We start from the raw sequence: 15,348 nt of genomic DNA, 5'->3' as shown, positions 1-15,348 counted from the left end.
TCTGGAATCTAAAGCATGCATTTAATCCACACTCAACAGACCACACATTCTTAGCTTGAATTTACAGACAAGGTTAGCAAAGTCAGCGGACCTAGGTGACTTGCTCAGATGCCCAGCTCGGACAGCGTGCTCTTTGCCACCATTGCTTTCCAGTTTTAGGTGAAGAGCAGGAGGTTGCCTGTGTCCCCTAGAGGGCCAGCCTGAAGCACACTAGACACACCTTCTCCTTGGTGCATGCAAGCTCATTCTCGGCTTCCGCCAGAAGTCGGTCAGCTTCCCTGAGTTCCGAGCGACGTTTCAGGAGAGTTTTCTCTAGGCACTCAATTTCATCTACGATATCCTCATGATGTTTGAGAGACTTTTCTATTTCTAGTTCAGTCATAAGATTCTCAACATGTCCATCAATGAAGTCCCTAAAAATTACATAAATATCAAAAGATTTTAAACACAGGCAATACGGACATTGATAGCCTATGAAGAATGTTCAAATTTTTACTGTGTTTTGGTTTTGCTTTGTTTTGGAGGCAGGGTTTCTCTGTGTTGCCCTGGCTGTCCTGGAACTCACTCTGGACATCAGATTGGCCTCGAACTCAGAGATCTGCCTGCCCTTGTCTCTCAAGTGCTGGGATTATAAGTATGTGCCACCCAACACCCAGCTAAGGAACTTGCTGACTTTTTAAGAGAGTAGCTACATGTTCAAAATACATTTTTATTATAAACACAGAGTATTCCTGGCAGTAAAAGCACACTATGTCACAAGGCTTGATGGACTTGGGTCAGCATCTGGCCGAGACAGCATAACCACATCATTTTCCTGAAGAGTAGAGATAAAGGAAGTGACTACACAAAAACTCCCAGTCCCTTAGTCCTCAAGGACAGCCCCAGAGCATGCAACTCCACACACTGTGCTGTTTTGTGACTGACTTCTTTATGTTGGAATACAACTGTCATAAAAGATTTGGCAAAAAGTCATGACACAAAATTCAGTAACTCGAGGCTAACAAGACAAAATTATCTGAAAATGGGCTGCTTGGCAGAAAAAACATGAAATCAAACTCAGCACATGGATGCTTTTCTCTGACTAAGTGTTACCCAATTTTCCTGGAGTAATCATTTATACTGCTACCGTGGGAGAAGTGGGCCTATGCCCTGCCCACTCTGTCCTCTTCCCAAAATGTCCACGCACGTGAAAAGAAGCTTTATCCCCCCACAAGCAAGAAGCAAGTTCCAGTCTCCTCAGTGTGGCTCTCACGAGAGCCGTCCACTCCTAGACAGCAGTGGTCACGTCTCTCTCACTCTGCCTGCCTCACAGGCCTCCCTATCACACTGAGGCCCAGGCTGGTCTACATTAAATGACAAAAGCTAGGGAACTGCCATAACTCATGGACTAGCACAGAAGACAGCATTTCATGTACCCGAGCAGACAACAGAGGCATGTGAACTAGCTGACCCCATGCTAAACACAGGCGCCCACAGATGGAGGGCCGGCTATTCCCCTCAGTGACTCTGGCTGGTCACAGCACTGCTCCAGCAGGACTATGCTAATGGTGACTAACCCTGCACTGTACAAGATACCTGAGGAGAAAGAAGGCCTACTTCAAAAGGGACCCCTTACCTTTCATGTTTTTAAAAGGTTTTATGTGTATAAATGTTTTGCTTGCATGTCTGCATGTGCACCACTGAGTGCCTGGTACCCAAGAGTTCAGAAGAGGCTGTATCTCCTGAAACTGGAGTTATAGACGCGTATGAGCCACTATGTGGGTGCTGGAAATTGAACCTGCACCCTCTGCGAAAGCAACAAGTGCTTTAACTTAAAGCCTGAGCCACCTCCGCTGACTGCCCATCGTCACTTTTGTTTTGAAAGGCAGGACAGACAGACAGGGCTTGGGGAAGGCATGTGAAGGTGCAGAGGCAGAGCAAAGTGGTCCGTGGGGAGACCACAGGTTCAGGCCAAGCACTGTGTGAGGCTGAACAGTAACAGAGTCGGGCAGCTGACACTGAATCACAGTGTTTTCTCCACAGACTGGAGAGAAAGATTCTAAAAATGGTGGCAAGTATGGAACCTCCTATGGCGGTCGAGAATTCCCCCAATTAAAGGCCACAGCATAGAAATAACAGAAAGGGTTAGTTAGCTTTTTGTATGCAAAGTCAAAAGGACAAGGAAATCAAACCAATGCCTTAGAGAACGAGGGTCGGAATTCCTGTTGTCTACTTTGGCTATGGTGGATGGGAAGGAAAATGATTGTGCTGTTCAAAGACAACTATAGAAAGAGCTGATCTGAATTATTAACCAGGTGGCCTTAGGTGTGCGCTGTCCTAAATGGTATTTACCATGTGGGTTGTAAGTTAAGTGGAATTAAATTCTGTTTCTTAGTTCCTATTGCCAGCTCCACCTATACATGGCCAACATTTATTATTTTGCAGTTATGATCTAGGACATTTCTAAAACGAGAGGAGAGAATGATTTACAAGGCAATGCTGACTGAGAATGTCTGTCAACACTGATATTATACCCTTTGAATTATAAAATTAAAATGGCGAATGCTTACTTTCGTTGTTGATGTCTCTCAATAGTTCTATGTAATTCTTCTACTTCAAGTTCTAATTCTTTCTTCTCTTGCAAAAGGTCATCAATATCACGGTGCAGCCCATCCACTTCTTCCTCAGAATGCTGCGTGGATGCTTTCTGCCGCCGCTCTTCCCGCTGTTTTGATTTTAAGTGCTGCATTATGTCTTCTAGTCTAGACACTTCATTCTCCTGAACGCAGAAAGTGAATGCATTATAGAAATGCCAGAGGGTGTCTCTCCTGCTTTGCTGTCAAAAGTTGAAACTAATTGGTTAAAGTGGTTATCCTGAAAGATAGTGGGAGAGTCTAAGTCTTCAGTATGGAAAGAAAAATTGAGTCAAGCCACATGACACAGATGAAACTGACAGACTCACATAACTCTTCCATCAGTATAACCATGTGTTTGAAATTTACCACCCCTCTCTGACTCCAGAGTTTAGCATCTAACAGAAGAGACAAACTGAAGTCTCTCTCCACTCTGGGCGCCGGGAGAACTGTTTAAATAAGTTCCCAGAAGAAGAGGTATTTTGCCCACATTTTGTAAAAAATAATAATAATAAGGGAGACCCAGTCTCAAGAAACAAGAAGGTAAAGTGTGAGGAGGTCGGAAAGCACAAGAGAGGCTGGCGAGTCATGCACTGCTGGAGAGACAAAGCAATCTGGCAGAGTGTTCCTAAGTGCTCAGACAGAACTCTCACAAGCGGAGTGTACAGCATAAAGCCGCAGAGAACCTGAGTGATTCCTGCATGGGGGCCTATGGACTAAGTGTGGCCTGCCAGCAGGGACTGTGGCCAGAACACTATCCTCTCCTCACTATTCCCTCAGTGGTGAGTTGGAAGAAGAACGAAGGCCCCAAAAGCACAAAAGAGGAGCTGGGATGAAGTTTAGTAAGCTAGAACCAAAAAGTTAGAAAACAATCAGACTGGGATCTAGCCTACAACAAGAATACAAGGCACATGTACGAAGTCACAGTCACCTAAAACATCTTCAAATAAAGAAACGGTAGATAGATATTAAAATGCTGCTTAATCATTTGTAGAGACTGAGATAGCTCAGTAATACTGTTCTGTGTGTGACAGTTTCCTCCTAGACTGAAATTTTCCATCCTGCAGAAAGCCCCTTAAGCAGGAAGGTAAAGAACTCAAAATAGCTTCAGGGCGTCTCTGAAAGTGACCAGATTCCCTTTGCCCCTTCCTTTCAGCACAAGCTGAGAGCTGCAAAAAGGCACTGAGACCAGGCCAGCTGCCTGGATGAAGCAGAAACCAATGCACTGCCTGCGAAAGGCTTAGAGGAGGGAGTCACTTTGGAAGGGCCGCTCTCAACCTGCTGAGCTGCCTGCTGGCTGTGCAATGTGCTTCATGTCCCACATTTTGTGAACCTGCTGGAGTTAGCCGTGCAGATGCAGCTCTGGGAGTTACTGCCCGTAAGCAACCCCAATCAAACTCACTGGTTCACTAAGCTGGTGTCTGCACTTTAGTCTGTTGTAGCCACCTATCTGGGGTGAGTAGATATGTTTGTTGTGTCGCCTGGGAAACTGTCACACAAATGTTCTTTCAGAGGACTTAGGTTCTTCTCCCAGAACCCACACCAGGATTCTTACAATTGCCAATAACTCCAGCTCCAGGGCTTTGACTCTGACTTCTGACTGAGGGCACCACACCTTCCCCAACACACATACATATGTAATTAAAACTAATAAAATCCTAAGAGTGTAAAGTACTGGGTATTACTAACATCAAATAGGAAAACAAAACTCAAATGTCCATATAAAAGTAATGAAATAATTTATAATCATCAGTTAACCAGAGATAATTTCTGCATGCTGTTTATACATATCTGCATATACAGGCACATGTGTACATGTGGAGCATACTTACATATGCATAAGCTACAGGTACTAGTATGTGGTAGCTTTATATAAACACTAATGCATGGTACAATATGGAGGAAGTTGCAGTCCCCACTTACTAGGTTATGGTGCTCTGGGATGTTGCAATGCTGCACACCCGCGGGGACAAGGGGAACAGCGAAGTTGGCAGGAGGAGGTCCGTATATGATGGGGGCCCCAGCAGGAGGTGGCCCATAAACCACAGTGCCGGGGGTCAGAGGATGGCTGCTGTTGGGCAATGGAGGCGATGGTGCATACAGGGCCACTCCCTGGGGTACAGGAGAACCATCAGGAAGTACAGTATACATTATGTACCCAGGGGGAGGCACAAATGGGGGTTCCTCCTGGTCATCCAGTCCACTTTCTTCCTGGCTATCTCCTCCACTGTCTGCATCTTCTAAGACATAAACAGGAAAGGAGAAAAACAGATTTAGGAAGAAACAACAGTACTTCAATCAAGACACTGGAGATGGAAAACAACTGTGAAAATGATCAGCTGTAGGTATAAGAAGCAGATCAATACAAAGTGTTTTCAGAAGCCAACATCTCATATTTAGTCACCATTAATTATTAATGTATTCAGCAATCATTTGCATATGTGCTTCATACTATATAAAATACCAACAGAGATGTGTTAGGTCAGACAGAACTCTAAATTGATTGCCGCCACATGTGCCACTCTAATTTGATGGATTACTTCTTTCTTATTCCCTAAAGGCAAGGGCTATGTCTGCTAACCCGACAATAAAGCAAGCACACAGTAGGCACTTTCCCAGTAATAGTCCCTGTTTGTTTGCTTTTGTGCTGTTAGGGGTTATATTAACAATGAGATACATTCCTATCCCAGGAAACACTTCCTTAATTAACAGATCATCAAAATGGAGCACTACCAAGTCATGTAGATCAACTGTCTCAGAGCAGCAAAATGATTGGACTATGGCCACAGAGCTATACAATACAAGAGCTTAGACGGATCCAAGTCTTACTCTTTGTGCAGAGGTTAGAAGACTAACCTCTGACAATTTTAGTAAAGTCATGATAAAATAAATGGTACAATGCTCCTGACTCAGAAGCATAAGCCAAGACGCTGCTCAGCTGGAATGGAAGAAGGAGAGTGGAGGGAAGAACCATGCAGTGAGCCGTCTCACTAAACCACAGGATGGCTTGGGATTACAGAAAAGTGGTTTAAAATGTGGAGGTGTAGGGGTGAGACTGTAACTTGGTGGCATATGCTAGGCCCTGTGCTCAACCCACAGCACTGAAAACAAAGGCAGAGAGCCCCGAGAAGCGGGCATGCTGCAGGTATCTATAGATCAGCAGCTTAGCCTTCCTAATGCTGTAACCCACTAACACCGTTCCTCATGTGGTAACCCCCAACTGTAAAATTATTTTCATTGCTACATCACAACTGTAATTTTGCTACTGTTACCAATTGTAAAGATCTAATATGTAGGACATCTGTGAAAAGGTCATTTGACTCCAAAGTAGCTGTGACCCACAGGTTGAGAAACACTGCTTTAGATAGAAACCCTATGGGAAGATAGGTTACTAGTCAACAATACAGGGTCCCACAGGATACCTGAGTAAGAAAAGACTTTGGGATGCATCTATTTATTTCAAGGAACGGTAAGAGGTTATTAACTAGGTAAGAAAAGTGAAGCTTTCCTTATGCAATGCGGCCTACCTCTCTTTGAAAATGACTTATGCAGCGTGCTTCTGATGGGGGAGTAGACCCAGTACCCTGAAGCAGGCAGAGGTCCACTGCTGTCCTTTTCTTCTTGCTGTCCAGGCTGTGGTTTTCTAAGAGGAGTTGAGGCTGTGTACTTTAGACCCAAACCGGAGTCCTTGGTGGCCTGAGAACTATGGCTGGAAACCTGGAGCGATAGGAGACACTGCCTATCATGGAAAGGCTGACCTTTAGACACGTCAAAGTGGACAGCCAAGGCGAGATACATGGAAACTAAGAAAGAATTTGTTACTTCCTTATCATGCCGCTCATTTCTTACAGATAGAAATAAAAAGTGATTACAGGTATAAACTACAGTCCACACACATGGCTCAGCATATTAAATCTGACACAGTAGTGTCAGGTAGGCTGAGCAGCGAGGATTATGGAAGCAGTAGCTGGAGTCCTGTCAGACTGCTCTGTGAAAGAGATGGGCTCTCTTCAAGAAGTTATGCAATAGCGTCCATTTCCCACCCCGCTCTTTTGGCCGTTCTCTGGGCACACGGGTCCTCGTGGTACTGTGGTGGTAACGGCGTGTTACCTGGCTGTGTGAATTTATTTTATGGCACAACTTGCCATAAGAGAGAAGTAAGTCCTCTAAGTGACTAGACCTGAGTGCCCCTTCCTCACACCTGCACTCGGCACTGCCATGGTTTCTCCTCTGCCTTGTCCTCAAGGGCCAGCAGCTGAGGTAAGGGACCCAACACCTTCAAGGAAGCTGGAGCGCAGTGTTCTCTGGGAGCATGCTACCCCTCCCTCCCTGCTTCCCAGTGTGTAGGTCTCGGCTCCAGGAGCACACTCAGCACAGGCGGACAGTGTTGTCTCTTCCTTGGTGACAGGGTGTTGGCTTCCTTCACATTTCTGGGGGTATTCTGCATGTAGGTTATGACTACAGTCAGAGCCCTGGGACCCTGGTGTCCGAGGTGCATCTCCTTGCTATTGCCCTACAGTGACTCTCAGAGTGTCATTAAGGCCCTCTGCTTTGGATAAGTCCTGCTTAGATCCACTCCTCATGTCTAAGCTCAGGTAGCAAGCTCACCCCTTAATTGTACCTTCTTTCCAGCTCCACTCATCTAGCTCTGGTCTCTTCTGTCTTTCACGTGGGTGTTCATATAGTGCACAGAAAGCTCACCTTGCTGTAACTCTATCCTGTGCTCAGCTACAACACTCTCTGATCTACTGAGTCTACTAACAGTAATCTCATTCCCCATGACGTAGAGAATGGCCCCTTGTAAAGGACGGCCCCGTGGGTTTAATGAAGATGCCCCATAGGCTCTTGTATTTGAACACCCAGTCCCTAGCTGGTGTGCTGTTTGGGGAGCTGTGGCCTTGCTGGAGGCAGGCCTGGGGGCTCAAAGCCTTTCACCATTCCCAATGTGCTCTCTGTATCTGTGGTTCAAGATGTGCACTTTCACAGGTCTGTCCCCGCCGCCATGCCTCCCAGCCACGACAGACTTTTAACCTTTGGAACCAGAGCCCAAGGAAACGCTTTATTCTCTGAGCAGTGTTGGTCATGCTTTATCACAGCAGCAGAAAGTAACTAAGACAGCCCCAATCTACCTTTCAGCTCATGCTTCAGCCCTCCCAGCAAACCATCTAACCCTCAAGGTTCCTCACTAGAGCCACAGCAACCTTCCTCTTTACACACGCTGTGTCTCCCTCTTAACACCCCGCTGGGTGCCCGCTCACTGCTCAGCTCACAGCCTCATCTATTCCGCTTCCTTCCTGAACTTGCTCACAAGAAGAATCCCTGAAACCAACCTCTCTGTACCTAGAGCACACACACAGGGCAAACCTACTGTCACAGCATGTCACTGTTCTGTAATTCCACTCACACGGCCCATGAGTTCCGAGGGCAGGGCTGTATCAGCCATCACAGCACTCTAATACAGCCTAGCACTGGCCTAGACTGGTGAACACCCAAGGATTGTTTTAAGAAGGAAATGAAACCTAGGCACCCATTATCCTGTCCACACCTCTGCACAATTCTACAATCATTCTCAGTCAGCTCTTTGGCCTTAGGCCATCCTAACCTTTTATCTACTTCTTGACACTGGCCATAAAAAGGCAAGCACTATTTTCTGTGGGATAGCTCGATTTTTACATCTTAAATAACACACAACACTGAAGAACCTAAGTGTATGTCTCAGCAGAAAAGTGTTTCAGCACCTGCTAACAAATTTGGGGAAGGAGAAAAACTCAGTATATACTTCTAGCAACATAGGATTCCTACTTTTGAGGATGGTGCTGGTGGCATAAAGTACCACCAGCCTTGTCTTCTGAAAGGATCTGCCATGCTGCTGATGTACTCGTTCTGAGCAGAGACTGCATGCCGGAGCTCAGCGATTTCCTCTAACACGTTCTCAATGCCTCCTTTTGTACCTGGAAAGGAAAGCCACTGTATGAAGCTGCCACGCAGTCACAGACTTCCTTTCTCTCCCAATACAGAAAAGAGACTTCAGGAGAGCCAACAGAATCTACCATGTCTCCAAATCTGACTTTAAGCCTGCCCTTGGATAATTAAATTATTTTTTGTTGAACACCAAGAAAACATCTTTCTGTCCATCGATTATAAAGTAATTTGCAAAAAGTTAACAGATGTATAAACACTTTGTCTTGCTAAAATCAAATCCCCTAGTACCACACTCTAAAATGCTTTTTAAATTCTTTAACTTATCAGGAAAGCCATGACTCTCTAGATCAGGCATGGAGTTGACTTCCTCAGCTAAGTGCTTTTCTCTACAGGCAGGAGAAGGCACTTGAGTTTCATAATGACAGCACCATCCCGAATCAAAGCCCAACAGTACTTTACCTGCCCCCGTGAGGTTTAATACATCCCGGAGTCTCGTGATCTCAGCTCTTTGCTTCGCCATGGCCTCGTTCAGCGCCTCAATCTCTAGCAGCTGGGAGTTTGCTCCTTTAGCACCTAAATCTGCATTTTCCATCTCATCTCGGAACTATTAAAAAAACCATACACAAAGTGTCAATGAGCACGCTCAGCTGCATTTACACGTGTAACTAAGAAGCCTATCTTCTTTTTTTTTTTACTTTTTACCAATGAGGAAACCATCTTACCCCTTTCATTTTCATGGCACTGAGCAGGCAAGGCTAAAGTGCTGCCTACTGGATGTACTTCGGTGCTTTGAGCAATCGCCTGCAGTGCTCAGTCTTAGCAACCCAGAGCAGCTAGCCAGAGGCCACCTTGGGTACCAGCACTGACCTGGCCCTCTCTCTCCCTGAGAAGGTGCTGCAGGAGCTCGATCTCTGCCTCCGCTCTGCTCAGGTCCTTGGCTGCTTGCATGGCCTCTCTGCTGAACCTCTCTGCCTCCTGCAGCTCCTATGGACAGATCGTGAGAAGGGGACTGCTGTCACAAATGCTCATCTCCAGTCCTCCTTCCTCTCAGAGTGATCCCCTGCTCCCATCCTATAACCAGCCCGGCTTACGCCTTCACACGTGGTGCAAAGCCTGATCCACCCTGGGGTAGGTGGAGGGTTTTTTGCAAGAGGAATAAAGACTCCCTCTTCATTATCCTAGCCTGCCATGGCTGTCTTTCTGGGGTCTCATTCATCATTTTTTCCTACTATAATCTACTATCTCAAGCTCATTAAAATCTGTGTCCTACTGAGCATCAACACCATTACTGCACAGAGCACTAACAGCCTGTACAGTAGGATTTCATATATATACACAAAATAAACATTTTAAGGCTCAAGATGAGCATGGTGGCACTCACCCCTAATCCCAGAACTTGAGAGGCAGAGGCTAGTGGATCCCTGTCAGTTCCAGGCCAGCCTAGTCTACATAGCTATTTCTAGGATAGTCAAGGCTACACAGAGAAATCCTATCTTAAAAAAAAAAAAGAAAACAAGCAGCAGCAGCAGAAGAAGAAGAAGAGGAGGAAGAGGAAGAGGAGGAGAAAAGTAGAAAAAGAAGGAGAAAAGGAAGGAGGAGGAAGAAGAGGAGGAGAAAACAATTTGAGGTTCAGAGAGACTGAATGGCAAGCCTTCAAAGCTGGAATCCCAGCATGTATATGACAGTAACTTCTCCAAGGAGTCGGTTATCCTTTAATATTCATTTGATGGCTCCAAATAGATTCTTGGGAGTTGTGATGGAATATAACCACTGGTTCTTAAGAAAAGCAGACAGACTCAGCGGTGGTAGTACACACCTTTAATCTCAGCTCTCAGGAGGCAGAGGCAGGCATATCTTTGTGAGTTCTAGGCTAGCAGAGTAGTTCCAGGACAGCCAGGGCTACACAGAGAAACCCTGTCTTGAACCAAACCAAACCCAACAGAAAAGCAAACAGTGTCACAGTGGCTTGTAAGGTGACCAGTTTGCACCAAGGATCAGTAACGCACACTTCTTCACTCTGAGACAGTGCTGATGAGCACATCCTGACTGACTTGGGTACCGACCTCTGCTCGCTCCTGATTAATTCTCACAACAGTTCCGTGCAGGGACTTGAGCTGGTCTTTGGCAATGGTGAGCTCAGCCGCAGCTAATTTATCAGAAGCAGCCACCGCTTTCTTCAGACTCTTCAGTTCTTCATCTAAACCAAGAAACTGTTCCTGAGATCTGGCATCTTCACGCTTCTTCTAAAATAAAAGAATCATAAATGAAGTAAAAGAATCACTTAAAAGCAGTAAATCAAGGTGTAAGCTCCAAGAGAGCCAGGCTCTGTCCCCCGATACAGCACATGTCTAGAATAGTACCTGATGCATACCAGGAGCTTCATAAATAGTCACTGAACATTAACTTCACCAGAGATTTAAAACAAGTTGTGTGTGTGTGTGTGTGTGTGTGTGTGTGTGTACAGTGTGTGCAGATTAGAGGCAGAAGAGGGTATCATATGTCCTTCCCGATCATTTCCCACTGAGTCCCTGAGCCCTTTGAGACAGAATCTTGCTTAGGGCGTGTGTTTTCTGAGCTGGGCTGGAGCCAGCAAGTGCAAGCATCCTCTTGTGTCAGCGTTCTTCACAGCTCAGACTGCAGGTGTATGACTGATTCCGGTTTGCTGTGCAGGTTGCCAGACTCGGAACTCTGGTCCACATGGTTATCAGCACTGCTCCTAGCAGCTCAGTCATCTCTCCAGCTCCCTACACATAAACCCTTTTAAATGTTTTTCTTAGTTAAGAATGTTGAGCTGGAGAGATAACTCGGGAGAGGTTAAGAGCACTGATACTGTTCCAGAGGACCCAAGTTGGATTCCTAAAACTCACATGGTAGATTAAAACCTGTAACTCAAGTTCCTGGGAATCCAACACCCTCTTCTGGACTTGGCAGGCACCAGGAACACACATGGTACATAGCATAGACACAAATAAAACACCCCTACACATAAAAATAAATACATATATACATACATGTATACATATATACATACACACACAGAAGAATAAACTTAAGCAAATAACCTCCCAAAACCCAGCCTTATCTGTTAGTAGCATAACAGATGGGCAAACCTTTAAAATAACTGTATCAGATCCTGGATAAGTGATAGTGAAGACCTTGACATTTTTGAGGGTATCAAAATGGACAAATCCAAATGGTCTTAGGCTTAAGAAGTTTGCTCTTTAATAGTAGAGGTTGGAAAACAAAGAGGGTCTGACTCCAACCATTTTTCCATTTTACGAAGGGAGGTTGATTGCTCTGTGGATTTGTGTCATCTGTAGAATTGGGAAATCAGCTAGGTAGACACAGCAATTGTCCAGGAGGAGGATGGCTAGACAAGGGTGGTGGAAGTCAACAGGTCTTGGTGACTTAACGGTTCCTAGAGGGTAGATCACTTGCTGAGGCAAAGAGGAGAGGGAGGGCAGATGAGAAGGAGGAGGCCCCCCTCACAGTGGGGTGAGGTGAGCTTACTGGCATAGACTGACGCCATGTGAAATGTGACAGTGAGACTGTAATGAGACTAGTCATTGTGCTAGAGACTGATACTCTACTTCCCCAAGGCACGCAGACCCCAAGAAAGTAGGGATCTAAGTTTTGTAGGGAAGCGAGACAGAAGAAAGACAAGGAACTTGAAGCTACTTATGGGTGAAAAAAGACTCAGTGGACTTTAGGCTGGACAAGAAGGAAAGCAGAGACTGAAAAGCTAGAGATCGATGAATCAGAAGTTCAAGGAGGCTGGAAAAGCATTTACATGTGGGGGCCAGAAAGACAGGGTCTGGAATTAGAACAAGATGCTGCAGTCTGTGGTTTCAGAAGTACAGAGTGAAATTTCTGAATGTGACTCAGGAGATGACACTGGGGTAAGTAGAGGAAGATTGAGAAAATGCCACCGGAGAGGCCAAGGTATTACAAAGTGAGGTGAAGAGTGTCAAAGTAATTCCCATGAATGTACCCAGGTTACCACCATTCTGTTATCATTGGTTAACTATCACCTAAATGACCCTACAGCTGGGTCTCCCATTTCCAAGTCTCATTTCCCTCTACAGCCTCAGGTCCACGCCTAAGTAACAAGTGAGGTCCTGTGAGGTCCTGCTCAGCACTGTGCAGGCAACACAGACAGCTGAGTGTGGGCTCCACCTCTGACCCTGTCCCCAGGAAGGATCTGGGAAACAGGTCCCTTACTTTTCTAGGCTTCTCACCTTTTTCTCTAACTCCTGGAGTTGGGCCAGAATTCTTTCCTTCTCTTCATCTGCTTCCTGAAGCTGAAGGTCTGTAAGGCCTTGGATTTTTTCCATACTTTTTAGGTTCTCTTGCAAATAGTGAATTTCATTTTCTAATTGCTGGATTCTTGCATTATGTTGTCTTTTATCAAACTTAATCTGTGAGGAAATACAATTAAGAACTTTTTTTTTTGAGAAAAGCTCTTGATATACAGACCAAGCTAGCTTTAAACTATGCTCCCACCTGCATATCCTGAGTGCTGGGATTTAAGGCTTGTGCCTGTGTGTGTATGTATATATTATGTACATATACACACATAAACAAGTATGTAAACATACACATATAAACACACATATTTATACATACATGCGTACATATCTATATGTCTTAAGCAAAATAAGAGTGCTGTAAAGCTATCATTTCCTTACTAGGGAACATAACAAGGTTTTGTACTAAATAGTGACCAAAGATGTTTTTATCTTGTTCTCTGGGATTTGAATGCTTGCCTTAATATGAACATCAGTAGGTTAAAAACAGATTCTGGCACAACACTATACTTTAGCAAATGTGGTATTATTTTTGTGCTCATTATAAAATATCTCTCACTTGCATTGTAACAAGGAAACCAGTGTTACAAATAGGCCCAGATTTGACATCAATAGCCATATTCAGCATTGGACTTTAGCACAGCACTAAAACGTATTGTGAGGGAAAATAATAACGGGTGTGCTAATTTACACGCTGTAAACATTTGCTGAAGGCCTCCCTCCGCGCAGTCTCTGCCCTTTCTTACTCTGGCTTCAAGTGCTCTTTCGCAGGCCTGCCTGAACTCCTCTTGACCATTCGCCAGTTTCTCTTGCTGGAGAGCCATTTCTTCATGGAGCTTCCTCTCTCTAACTTGGGCTTCCTCTTTTTCCCACTGGGATCGTGCAAGGATTTCACTGAACTGTTTCTGTAGGTCAGCAAGACTTTTCCCTAAGACATCTGAAGGACTATGGATTCTATGGAAAAAAAACAAGAAGGTATAAGTTTGACGCAAACATGCTCATGCTAACATTAAGAGGAGGGAGCACTGTGTGAAGGGACTGGTATCAGTGGAAACCATTGTAGTGAACCACTGGGCCATTCTGCAGACACAGGCTAAGGATGAGTGTCCATAAGCTTGACACTATCCTGCTTTGTACTGGTTCTCTGCCCAAAGTCTATAATGTGGCCCTTCTTTCTGATCACACACCATGTACTTTCAAGAGACTCTTAGATACTTTAACACCATTATTAGAATTAAGCAATCTTGCATCACAGCCTTTCAGAAACATAGTCAGTATTACAGAGCCCGAGCAGGACAGGCTCATGGCTGGTCCCAGCCACAGCTCTGAAGAGGGAAAGTTAATGCTAACTCGGGGTCCTGTTTCCCCTTACCTCATTTCCCCAGCTCCTAGTTTCAACCTTTTCCTTAGCTCGTCTACACGAGCTGCTACTTCCTCTGGGTGAATCAGACCATCAACCACATGGTTAAGGTGATTCTGAAACTCTTTCAGCTGCTTCTTTAACAGGCTGTTGTCATCCTGTGTAGAGGGAAAATGGAAAGGATGTGTTATCTGCCAGCAAATGAATTCATTACTAACAAATGCATAAACATATCTTGGCTACAGAATGAAACTCATATGATGCCTCCTTCAAATACAAAGAATTGCTAAAACATCCCCACAGTATAAAGAAAAACGTTTATATATCCTAAGTGATGAATGCTACTCCCCTGAACGTCCCTAACGACCTCAGGGTCACTCTCCTGCACATCCAGTGCAGCACCTACAAGGGCACACCCATTTTTAAGGGCCTATGGCATTTAGAGGTCTCATCTGTAGACTGACTCCCTAGTACCCTGAGACAGCCTTCTCTGGACAAGAGATTGTCCTCCCCTACTTAGCAGCTTTTCAACTTTCAGAAGAAACCATACTTTGTGGTGTGAGAGACCCACAAGAAGCTCCAGCTCATAGACAAACAGGCCATCAGGGTAACAACCACTCTACAGAGCACCGAGATGCCAAGTTCTTTACAGTCTTTCTTGTGTTTTTGTGTACCATCGTGTTTCTGATAAATCACATCAGAGAGTCAGTATTTCATTAAAAAATAAGCTTTGTGTTAAGGTAATTTTTCCTTACTATAATAAATGTCAAGAAGACTCTCGCACACAGTGGGGGTTCCCCTTCTGGCCCTGATGAGGCACAAACCACACCCAAACACCCGTTTACAGAGAGAGCCTTTACTAAGTTGGGGAAGAAAATTAAAGTGGCTGCCTTCTGATACAAGCAGGAAAATAGCAGCAAATGACCTTGCAGGTGTAATTTTTAAGTAGAGAAAAAGTGGTAGTCTGTGTTAGAATGGGCTACAATGTGGTAGCATATTTTAACTGGGCATGTTAGATGACCCAAAGGGGGCTTTTAAGGGTTCCTTTCTTCCTTCCTAATGTATATAAATTCTCTACCTGAATGTATGCTTACATGCCAGAAGAGGATACCATATCCCAGTATGGATGGTTGTGAGCCACCATGTG

At 44.9% G+C, this 15,348-nt stretch overlaps 1 protein-coding gene across 16 annotated transcripts in view; it reads right to left on the bottom strand.

The window, feature by feature from the left end:
- Cntrl (centriolin) overlaps positions 1 to 15,348 on the bottom strand; it is a 69,347-nt gene that overhangs the window by 20,814 nt on the left and 33,185 nt on the right. For 14 of the 16 annotated variants that reach the window (XR_866015.2, XR_374096.3, XR_003953259.1 and 11 more), the window contains 11 exons: positions 14,214 to 14,359; positions 13,588 to 13,795; positions 12,773 to 12,952; positions 10,598 to 10,777; positions 9,402 to 9,518; positions 8,994 to 9,138; positions 8,415 to 8,563; positions 6,140 to 6,329; positions 4,536 to 4,852; positions 2,550 to 2,758; positions 221 to 413 (listed from right to left, as the gene is read on the bottom strand). Coding sequence is in view for 13 of the 16 variants with exons in the window: in XM_006498076.3 (XP_006498139.1) it covers positions 221 to 413; positions 2,550 to 2,758; positions 4,536 to 4,852; positions 6,140 to 6,329; positions 8,415 to 8,563; positions 8,994 to 9,138; positions 9,402 to 9,518; positions 10,598 to 10,777; positions 12,773 to 12,952; positions 13,588 to 13,795; positions 14,214 to 14,359 (2,034 nt within the window). In the remaining 3 variants the exon portion in view is untranslated. Of the gene's footprint in view, positions 1 to 220; positions 414 to 2,549; positions 2,759 to 4,535; positions 4,853 to 6,139; positions 6,330 to 8,414; positions 8,564 to 8,993; positions 9,139 to 9,401; positions 9,519 to 10,337; positions 10,778 to 12,772; positions 12,953 to 13,587; positions 13,796 to 14,213; positions 14,360 to 15,348 lie in introns of those variants that run through there. The other 2 variants (NM_012018.2, NM_001290635.1) reach the window with 2 other exon arrangements.

The sequence above is a fragment of the Mus musculus genome, chromosome 2 (assembly GCF_000001635.26).
Source record: "Mus musculus strain C57BL/6J chromosome 2, GRCm38.p6 C57BL/6J".
In the NCBI taxonomy this organism is placed as follows: Eukaryota; Metazoa; Chordata; class Mammalia; order Rodentia; family Muridae; genus Mus; species Mus musculus.
This window is presented reverse-complemented; position numbering and strand designations above follow the sequence as displayed.